The sequence below is a fragment of the Sinocyclocheilus anshuiensis genome, unplaced genomic scaffold (assembly GCF_001515605.1).
Source record: "Sinocyclocheilus anshuiensis isolate Anshui unplaced genomic scaffold, SAMN03320099.WGS_v1.1 scaffold235, whole genome shotgun sequence".
Taxonomy (NCBI): Eukaryota; Metazoa; Chordata; class Actinopteri; order Cypriniformes; family Cyprinidae; genus Sinocyclocheilus; species Sinocyclocheilus anshuiensis.
In genome coordinates, this window is record NW_015552562.1 from 341,679 (window position 1) to 352,982 (window position 11,304).

The 11,304-nt window shown below is 39.3% G+C and overlaps 1 protein-coding gene across 1 annotated transcript in view; it reads right to left on the reverse strand.

Moving 5' to 3' along the window:
- LOC107664784 (kelch-like protein 4) overlaps nucleotides 1-11,304 on the reverse strand; it is a 45,992-nt gene that overhangs the window by 4,456 nt on the left and 30,232 nt on the right. Inside the window, exons 8-10 of the mRNA XM_016455455.1 lie at nucleotides 7,166-7,328; nucleotides 2,474-2,686; nucleotides 1,328-1,499 (exon numbers count right to left, since the gene is read on the reverse strand). Coding sequence (XP_016310941.1) covers nucleotides 1,328-1,499; nucleotides 2,474-2,686; nucleotides 7,166-7,328 — 548 coding nt within the window. The remainder of the gene's footprint in view (nucleotides 1-1,327; nucleotides 1,500-2,473; nucleotides 2,687-7,165; nucleotides 7,329-11,304) is intronic.

An 11,304-nucleotide genomic window follows, 5' to 3' on the forward strand; every position in this document is an offset into this window, starting at 1 on the left:
GGGGGACTCACTAACCTTTCCTGAGTAAAGTTACATGGAATTATCTTTTGTTGCTATGACAATGTAACATCAAAAACCTTAAATTGCACAAAAAAATTATCAGAGCAACTTCACTACTTCTATTGACACTTTGTATTATTTGAGCTGTATTGTAAGTGTTTTTTATAAAATTATAAGCTTCACACTTTAAAATCTTCCAAAAAACTGGTCCCATTTAGCTGTATTGTAACAGTAACCTCATTTCTTTATTTTTTTATTGATCGGTTGATTGATTGATTGATTGATTTAAAACGTCTCAGGTTATATATGTAACCATGGTTCCCTGAGTAGGGAACGATACACTGCGGCCTCTAGGTTTTCTCGCCATGCTGCGGACGCAAGCATCAGACGAAGAAGTGAATGATGCTAGAGGACGCAGTTCGAAGTTCCCATGAAAGGGAACAACTGCTTTAAAGATATATTTGTAAACAGGGCCCACTAGGGGCATCAAGATTACTTAAAATCAGTGTCTGAATTGAGGGGAGGCTGGGGGACTCCCATTAGCATTCCTGAATGAAATTTAGTTTTCAAAAAATCGGTTGAGTGCATGATTCAATTACCCATTCATAAAGTCATTAGTCACTTGCTTAATTTTCTTATTGAATCAGTCCTTTTCAATTAATCAAATGATTCAGTGACTCGCTCATTAAGATGAGTAAGTCATTGAGTCACCAGCTAGTAGTGGTTTTAGTTTCATATTTAAAAAGATCATTCCTAATCATTTCATATTTCTGTTTTCAAAATGTTATATTTAACCATTAATCTCATTGTGTTATTTATGCAATTTTAATTGCAGTGTAAATACATTCTCACCAACTTGTTATTTTTGAGCCACTTAAAATTATTAATTATTTCTTAAAATAATTTTAAATAAGACCAAACCCAGTATCTTATTTTAATTCACCCCATGAATAGTTTTTTTTTTCCTTTGAAGATCCAGGCTTTCCCATATATATCTTTATCAATCTTTATCATTTCTTTAAAAATCTGGATATATGAGGAAGCCAAATTTTAAAAGTGTGATTTCTAGAATGGAATGGTAAATGAATCAAAACTCCATGGGCATTTCTATAATGAATATACTGAAGTCATGACAAGCTCTAAAATATTTAATTAGGTAGAAATTGTGCATAGAAATATCTAAAAAATAATTAATTCTTATCCAGTTAATCACAAACAACTGGAAAATCCATGGGGCGTTTGAACATTGTTGTGGACAATGGGGCCCTTGGAGCCAAAAATGTTGAAGCACTACTTTAAAGGCAGCCTGATTTGAAGATGGACTCACCTCAGTCCATTCATTGTTCTGTGCATCATAGGACTCGACACTATTTAAGTAGGTCTGACCGTCATATCCTCCGACCGCATATAACCTGTCTCCCAGCAGACACACCCCCACTGCATCCCGGGGGATGCTCAGAGAGGACACTGTGGTCCACGTGTCTGTTTTGGGGTCATACCTGTAAATTCAGAACAGAACAAAACAGTATAAACCTGTGCTAGCACTTTCAATACAAGCCACTGGATAAAATGAGAGATAATTGCATAGAGAGGTTAAACAGCAGCCAGGCTGTAATCTAGACGATGAAAGCCTTTGAAAGCATAAGGACTATGATTATCATCCCTAACAATGAAATCTATTGTGCTTTCAGCGTGCAGAGTAATAACAGAGTAATGAGTTGAAGGTTCTGACGGCTGTTGTTCATTAATGAGGATGTCTTTTTGTTCTTTATATTTCAGTTATTATTCATTTAGCCTTTTCCCTCAAGTACTTACAGCTAGTTGGTCACCTTTTATGGGAGTTTTTTTTTTGATAGATAGATAGATAGATAGATAGATAGATATCATGGAAATAAATAGGCTAATTATATAATGAAAATACAGTAATATACAGGTATATTGCTTATAACCAAGTTATTTTGAATTAAATTTTGCAAGGTTTACTCCACATTTAAATGTTTCTTGAGCATATGATTAATCAGCATATTAGAATGATTTCTGAAGGACCATGTGATACTTAAGACTGGAGTAATGATACTGAAAATTCAGCTTTAAATCACAGGAATAAATTACATTTAAAAAATATATATATATTTAAATTGAAAGTTTATTTCAAATTGTAATATGAAATATTACTGTATTTTTGATCAATTAAATGCAGCCTTGGTGAGTTTTAAATTTTAATTATTACAACCTTTAGGCTGTATTTCAGATCATCACCAGCAGGGGGCATCTAACACCAGATTATTGAATTACTGTGGCTAACAGTTTCACATTGGAGTAAAGTGTGTCCAGATTTGCAAGCATACAAATGACAGTACTTGGCACCCATAACTATGTGCCAAGACTCACAGCCTGCTTTTGTGGGGTGCTGTTGTCGTTATGATTAGGTTATTATTTCTTTCTTCCCAGATGCTGTGCCGTGGCAGCTTACCTCTCCACACAGTCAGAGAGACGTGAACAGTGGTTTGAAGCTGGTGCATCATGTCCTCCGACTGCATACAAGAAACTGTTATATGTGGCCACGCCTACTCCTCCCCTCCTCTTTGACATGGGTGCACACATACTCCATTTATTTGTGTGAGGATCAAAACATTCCATCGATCGCAGACACGAGCTTCCATCACGACCACCAACAGCGAACAACCTGAAAATACATAAAGGTTTCACCTTTTCGCAACTTATTTAACTTCCATACTGTGATGTATATCAGAGTAAAACAGGATGGTCAAAAGATGTACTTTGTTGGAGCAATCTTAAAATATTTTTTAAAGCATGATTTCAGCTAAAGGAGCAAAAGGTTTTAGTATTTTTTTTTGGTAATTTAAAATATGTTATGGAAATGTATAGTAAAACAATAGTTTTGGAGATAAACAAAGCATACAGGAGCTTACTTGTGTATACACAAGTACATTATTATTTAGGCAGAAATATTTTGGCAGGGGTCATTGCCAGGATGGCTGCTGAGAAAACTAGCTTTGGCCAGCCCTGAATGAGTTTACATTCAATTATAGAGCATTATTCCCCTCCTGCATCACCACAAGCACAAGTGTCAGAAATTAACTTTATTTGTTAAGAGGTATTATTTATAAAGTGGCATGAAATAAAAATGCACCTTATTTATTTTCTTAATTTGTGGTATTGGTCTTATTGTGAACATTTTATCTGGGCATTTACTTTGGGATCTTTAAGCAAAATGTTGTAACTTGCTCTTCTGATATGTTTACTTGACGTCTATGACATATGCAAGGCCACACTGCAGTTAAACAAATTGCATTGAGATCCTGTATGCACCGCTCACATTTCATAAGCCAGTCAACCATTTACAGGTGCATCTCAATAAATTAGAATGTCGTGGAAAAGTTCATTTATTTCAGTAATTCAGCTCAAATTGTGAAACTTGTGTATTAAATAAATTCAATGCACACAGACTGAAGTAGTTTAAGTCTTTGGTTCTTTTAATTGTGATGATTTTGGCTCACATTTAACAAAAACCCACCAATTCACTATCTCAACAAATTAGAATATGGTGACATGCCAATCAGCTAATCAACTCAAAACACCTGCAAAGGTTTCCTGAGCCTTCAAAATGGTCTCTCAGTTTGGTTCACTAGGCTACACAATCATGGGGAAGACTGCTGATCTGACAGTTGTCCAGAAGGCAATCATTGACACCCTTCACAAGGATGCTACATTCTAATTTATTGAGATGCACCTGTATATATAAAATATCAGTTCTACTTTTCTTTCTTGTTCGTTTTTCTGTTTCACTCAAATATATTTCACAATATGGTAGTAACGACTTCCATTTATAAAATATATACTAAAAAAGCACAAAAAACAGTAACATGCATTTAACAGAATAAATATTTTCAAATTTCATTTAGACAAAGTTCATTTTTATTTTATTTTTTTTTTATTGATTATTTTTGTATTATTTGAGTTTAAAACTACTCATTACCTGAAAAGAAAATTATACAGCTAAAATTAATTATTTGTGGAAAAACTCTGGGTTTGCGGACTCCTGGAGGTCCAAGAAATACTGCAGAAATATATATATAAAATATCTTTAAAATATTCAAAATGTGTTTCTAAAGATTGTGGTCATAAGAAATAACTTCTATTATCTGATTGATTTTATAAGGCATGAAAACACTATTAAACGAAAGTAGGCCTGGGCGATACGGGCAAAAAAAAATAGCATGATAAACTTTTTCATTTCAGACAATATTGATCATTATCACGATAAAGTGCAGGCTTTATCATTCAGTGCAGGCTGCAATATTAATGTCACATTTTTGTCTCTTAGAAATGCACATTTGACAGTAGCTTTGAGTTGACAGTAGTAGTAGTTTGAGTTAAGATGCACATGTAAATTTATGTTCATTATCGAAAACAGTAACATATGTAAAAAATTTAACAACCTCATTTTTATATGTTGAAATTTAAATATTCCGACTTTTCTAGTTTTTCAATTAACCATTGGTTTTCCATAGTAGCATACATTTAGATCATGATAACCAGTTAAAACCACACATGCAGAACCTCAATACCATGGTAAAAATGTAACTACAATATATGGTTTCTATAGTATTTGTATGTAAAACAGTAGTCTAAATGCATTTAGTATTTAAATGCACAAACGCTATAGTCTAATCGTAAAAATACTAATTATATTCCATAACTCCTTTAATGTCTATATTAATAATAATATAAAATTCAGTATGAATATCCCACATTTCTGCCACAATACCATGGTGTAGTTATTGTTACTACAGTTAATTCTACAGCTTTCTGAGCTTTTCGATATCGAACATTTATCATTTTATCAATGAAAATATCGCTATAATTATGGTTATCGATTTATCGCCCAGACATAAACGAAAATAAATCTCTCTCTGTTGGACAATACACTGATGTGAAGACACTTGGACATGGCCAAGGAAAAAAAGGTAGTTAATTGAGAAACTAGGTTTAGCATAACACAATAATGTTAATCAATAGAATTTGAAAGAATTTCAAGCATTTTTATATTATGGGGTCCTCAGAGGGTCTCTGGGTCAGAAGAGGCTTAGAGACCCTGTCCTACAGAACTTCGAAAAGATACCTATGATATGTCCTGGTGAAAAGACCGATCAATTAATCACTTGGAGAAGTAGGACACTGGACTCTAGAGGTATCTTGAAGAGTTTGTTTTTGACCTGGTTACAGAAAAGCCCCATGAGTCATCAGTCAATGTTCAGCTAGATTCAAACCCAGCCTCCGTTTTCTTGGACAGAGCTAACAGCAGCTCGCCTGCCACTCAAGCGACTTTAATGTAAAAGACACCAGAGGGTCTTTGGTCTCAGAGCCTATTAACTCCCGTCTGGCTGTACAGGGTTACGCTGTATATTGGATCCAGTACCTAATTCAGACCTCATCATGAGGAGAATCCATGGAGGAAAGCGATCAGCCACAGCACACTGCACATACTGCTACTGATAGAAAAGTCTTTTCTTTTCTTTCTTTTTTTTTAATAGAAAAAAAAAAAAAGTAATTTTTCATAAAAATGTATAGAAATTCAAAATCTCCACATATTACAATATAACAGCGGTAATATAGCATAGTATCCCAATCTTAAGTCCCCCTGCAATCACTAATTGTATCCCTTAAAACTCATTTTTGATGATCGAAATGATATTGAAATGATTTTTTGTGAAAAAAAATCCTTCATGCCTTACAATGGCTTTAATGTAACTCACTCTACCTCACTTAGTATACAGGAAATATGCAAATTAGTGCCCACCTCCACTCAATCACACCAGCTCAGACCTGCTCCACTTTCACTCAGTTAACTGTAGTAGTAAACACTACACAGCAGGCATTTGTGTGTGTATTATAACACGCAATCAATTTTTTAAATGGTTCAAGTCAATGGAGAACATCTCGAGTCCTTGGCGCCTTTGAATTCAGCACTATATGTATGAACCAGAAACTGATTCCGAAGAAGAGGAGGACAGGGTCGTCTACAAGCTGATGTATCAGAATGATAATGTAGATATCGCTCTCTATAACGTCAGGCTCATAACTGTAAGTGATATCATTAGCGTTTGGCTTGACTATGTTATCAAACATGAAATGATAGAGATATGAAAAGCCCTATCCCGCAAGTTGATGGGACGTTTCAAAATGCATTATTGAGACTATTTGGTTCACTGCAGTTTTAAGGAGAAAATGCTCAGCAGGGGTGTTAACTGATGAATTTGAACATGGTTTGTATTTAATCATTAAAAACATCAGACCGACGTGTAAACAATGTTGAAAACTTTATTTTCACCACAGGTCACTGGTCTAGATTTTCAGTTATACTGTAAGGAACAGCATTTTTTTCTACACTCAATTATGATAGAGTGGAGGCAGGGACTAATTTGCATATTCATACTGTAGTTCTACCATAGACTGTATAAAAACATGGACGTAGTGTCCGTGACGTCACTCGTAGATTTCCGAAGAGCGTTTTTGAAGCTCAAAGTGGGCAGAGCGGGCCGTCGCCATCTTGGCAGCGCATCACTCCCGGATAATCAAAAATGGGCAAAGAGGCGGTTGCTGAAACCACGCCCACCTAGCTCGACGGTGGTGACAGCAGCGGCAATCCACCTGTTACTCAAGTGGCCACGCCCTTAATTATGCAGAACTTTAAGGCTTAATATAATTTAAATGGATGAGTTATAAAAAAATTCACCCCCCTCACAGTTGTCATGAAGGGCAAAATTAGCTATATAGACCAAAATAATTTTTTGAACCAGGCTGTAAACATGTTTTTTTCTGCTGTAAAGTTGGGCATTTTAACATGGGGAGTCTATGGGATTGACTCCCTTTTGCAGCCAGCCTCTAGCAGCCAGTTGACGAATTACAGTTTAAGTCACTTCCTTGTTGGCTTCAAGAGAGAGAGGGGGAGGTTGCCGCTTGAGTTCTACGCATACTAAATGAGTTAAGGCTGTAGAGCGATTTACAGCAGTTTACTGTCAAATTGCTCTGTTCTTCTTTTGTATGTCGTTTTGAATAAAAGCTAAATACATGTAAATGTTTTAAAATTCTATCGTAGCTCAACAATGCTACAAAATATAAGACAAAATGAACTCCTTACTTTCCATTGAGAGCAGTGACTCCGCCGGTGCTGCGTGGTGTGGACATACTGGCCACATAATTCCACTGCCTCGCCTGGGGGTCCCACCTTTCTACTGTGTTCAAATAGCTCCATCCGTCATGGCCTCCCACTGCATACATGGGCCCCTCTAGCACAGCAATTCCTTTTCCAACAAATAAAGCAAAAAGTAAGACCGGCCTCAGCCATTGGCGGTGCACGCCATACATCAGACAAACGCACAATTCAATAGCAAGTGTCCATCTTCGTCTCCGTGATGTAGTGAAATTGGCAAATGTCAAAATTTTAAATGGTAATATGATAAGCTTTTCCTTTTTAAGCAGATATCAGTAGCTAAAGACATTCTCCTGGTGCGACCCTAAGGACAGCAGCCCTAAGACGCTGTGGTAAGCATTAGGTATTCATGGTGCATCTCGCTGCTCCCTATACAGCAAGGGTCTCTCGTGTTTCTGTTATAAATCTCTGGCTGTCGCTTTTGGGGTCCTGATATATAAATCGTCTCTTGACCGACATTTTGGTTATGATATTGCAGTGCACTTTATAGGCAACCTTTGAGTGTCAGTTTTATGGGATTATTGTACAGTGCATTTTCTCTGTGAGTTTAAATTACCTGCCATATTTTTTATACACATTTTTATGTGCAGCCCAGATTGCCTTTGTTAATTTATACACACTTGCTTTGATGTTTGACCATCCGGTTATTTTATTGTTATTTCTTGAAGCACTTGAGCCACACAATTTCTATTATGCCCCAACTGGTTCGCCTTTGGCGTGTTTATCGAAATAGACGCACAGCAACAAGTTTTCACTTAGTTTTGTAATGAATAAAATTCAATTTTCTACTGAATTAAGTTAGCGAATTTGGTGCCTACATTATTAACTGGAACAAGTGAAACTCTTTGTCATGAAAGGCAACACAGTTACTACTACAACACTATTACTAATTTTCTTTTTACAGAATGCCTCTTTGGTAAACATGCTAAACAGCAGCACATGTTGGGCGGCACCTGCTGGTAAAGATTTTGCAAATTCAATGAGAACACAGCACAAACATGTGGACTAAACTTGTATAATAACATCTTTTACACACCAATTGCCAATTTTCATGAACTTGTAGTCTATTAAAGGGTTAGTTCACCCAAAAATGAAAATTCTGTCATTAATTACTCATCCTCATGTCATTTCAAACTCGTAAGACCTTCGTTCATCTTCGCAACACAAATTAAGATATTTTTGATGGAATCTGAGAGCTATTTGACCCTGCATAGACAGCAACATAACTGAAATGTTCCCAAGTCCAGAAACGTAGCAAGTAGATCTGTAAAATAATCCATGTGACATCAGGGGTTCAATCGTAATTTTACGAAGCTACGAGAATACCTTTTGTGCACAAAAGAAAAAAAAATTACGACTTTATTGAACAATTCGTCTCTTCCACATCACCCTGTAGTGCCATTTTGGAGAATATCCGCTGGACGTAAACAGTTCTGTGTCAGCTGCGTCACGCCGGATCTGTTTCCTATGTTGTTGTGATTTGATCTGAACGAAAACAGTGTATCCGTGTGATGCAGCTGACACAGAACAGCATATGCTGTTTACAGGGTGATGCAGAGGAGACGAATTGATGAATAAAGTTGTTTTTTTTTTTTTTTTTTCACAAAAGGTATTCTCGTAGCTTCGTAAAATTACAGTTGAACCCTTGATATCACATGGATTATTTTACAGATCTCCTTGCTACGTCTCTGGACTTGGGAACATTACAGTTGCGTTGCTGTCTATGGGAGGGTCAGAGAGCCCTCAGAATTCATCAAAAATATCTTAATTTGTGTTCCGAAGATGAACGAAGGTCTTACGGGTTTGAAACGACATGTGGGTGAGTAATTAATGACAGAATTTTCATTTTTGGGTGAACTAACCCTTTAAATGTAATTAACAAATCATGAAATTAGAAGTGTCTGTGTCCTTTTATTAATTTGTTTCAAAAATGAAAAGTATGTCATCATTTACTCCCCTTCAGTTCCAAAACCTGTACAAGTTTCCTTTCTCTGTTGAACAAAAACATGATATTTTGCAGAATTCTGGTAACCAAACAGTTGACGGTAGTCTTTGACTTCCACAGTATTTCTTTCCATACTCCATTCAAGTCAGTTTGCATGTTGTGACGTAAGGAAAGCTGTTTCCGGGTCCAAGCCTCTATTCATTTCACTTGAGAATACTATCTCAACAGCCATTTTTAAGCCCTGTTTATTTATATTACACATTTAAAAACCCTATGGTGTATACGAAGTCTCCGTGCTCACAACGTCCCAGACAAAAATATTTTAATGATTTATAAAAGATGAATCATTGTCTTTCCATCTGGGATTTCGGTATGGAGATAAAGGTTAGGATTATAATTTTTGGTAGTATTACATCACATTGTGAGTGTATATTAGCACCGTTTGTTGCTTTGTTGTGGCATCTGATAGAGCATTTGGACCTGGAAGTGGCGATGCGTGACGTCAGACTTAACAAGCAGATGGCTAACATCAACTGATTGGTTACCAGCATTCTGCAAAATACCTTTTGTGTTCAACGGCTGAAATAAATTCAAACAGGTTTAGAAGAACTTCAGGGTGAGTAAATGCCAGTATTTTCATCTCTTTAAGACTGTTTTATCTGTTTTAATTAGGGCTTGGCTAACTAAGCCAATTAGAAACAATTAACTATTTTGAAATATTTTTCATTGAAGGACACAAAATTTTGTACTATTTCAAAACACCATGACATCTGCTGAAATAGTGTGCCTTGGCCAATTTGCTATGCCCTCTAAACCAGTGTTTCCCAACCGGGGTGCCGCGGCACACTGGGCTGCCGTCTGTCGAGAGCAGGGGTGCCGTGTAAAAAATCCTTGTGGCGAGGGGGGCGGGGGAAGGCGAAAGGCTGCAGCGGGAGAGCGAGTTTGGAGACGAGCGGTGATAAGGAGGTCAAGTGAATAATGATTAACATCTGTTTGCAATTCCAGTGATTGGCGGAGAGACGAGAGATAAGCGGCCGCCGACCTGGGAGTGGGGGAGAGACAGGAGAGTGTGCGACACCTGACTGGGAAACCCAAGAAGCGCACTCGTTGTTATATGTTGTTTGTGACGACCAATAAAAGGTCTACTCGCCACCCCTGACTTCCTCGTCCTTCTTCCCGACCTGAAAACCTTGCTACACTGGTGCCGAAACCCGGGACGAGGAAGCCGGCACGCCGCCATGCAGCCAGCGCAGCCCACGCCACTTGCGGAGCTCGTGAAGTCACTCGCCGGGCTTCACCAAACCCAACACCAGGCGCTGATGGACCTCAAGCTGGAGCAGGAGGATCGGTTCCGGCTGTTGGTCCAGGCGCAGGATGAGGACCGGCGGGTCCTCCGGAGCTTGCTTGGCCGGGAGGCCGCCCCAGCAGCAGCCCCCTCCATCGCCCACGTCCCACTGATGAAGATGGGTCCACAGGATGACCCGGAGGCTTTCGTGGACCTCTTCGAGAGGACAGCGGAGGCGTGCGGCTGGGCGCGCAGCCAATGGCCGGTGCGCCTGATCCCGCTGCTGACTGGGGAAGCACAGGTGGCGGCCCAACAGCTGCCTGTTGCGAACCTCCTGGCCTACGATGATCTGAAGCGGGCCATCCTTCAGCGAGTCGCCCATACCCCCGAGCAACATCGGCAACGCTTCCGATCAAGGGAGCTGGGGGACAGCGGCCGACCATTCGTGATGGCCCAACAGCTCCGGGACGCGTGCCGCAAGTGGCTGCTGGCAGAGGACCGCGACGTCGAGGGAGTGGTCGATCTGGTGGTGCTGGAGCAGTTCGTCGCTCGGCTACCACGGGGGACGGCCGAGTGGGTCCAGTGCCACCGCCCGACGTCGCTGACGCAGGCCATCCAGCTGGCTGAAGACCATCTGGTGGCGTGCCCGGGGGTTGGCGAGCCCCCTTTTAATCTCTCTCTCTCTCCTCCCCCCCTTCCCTTCCGTCTCTCTCTCGCCCTATTCCTACTCCCAGGTCGCGGAGTAAGGAACCCCCCCGACCCGCACCACGGGGTGGGGTCTTCCAGGGGACCCGAGGGGGCGTGTCGGAGAGCGCCGATGCCGCGGCTCCCTCGCCG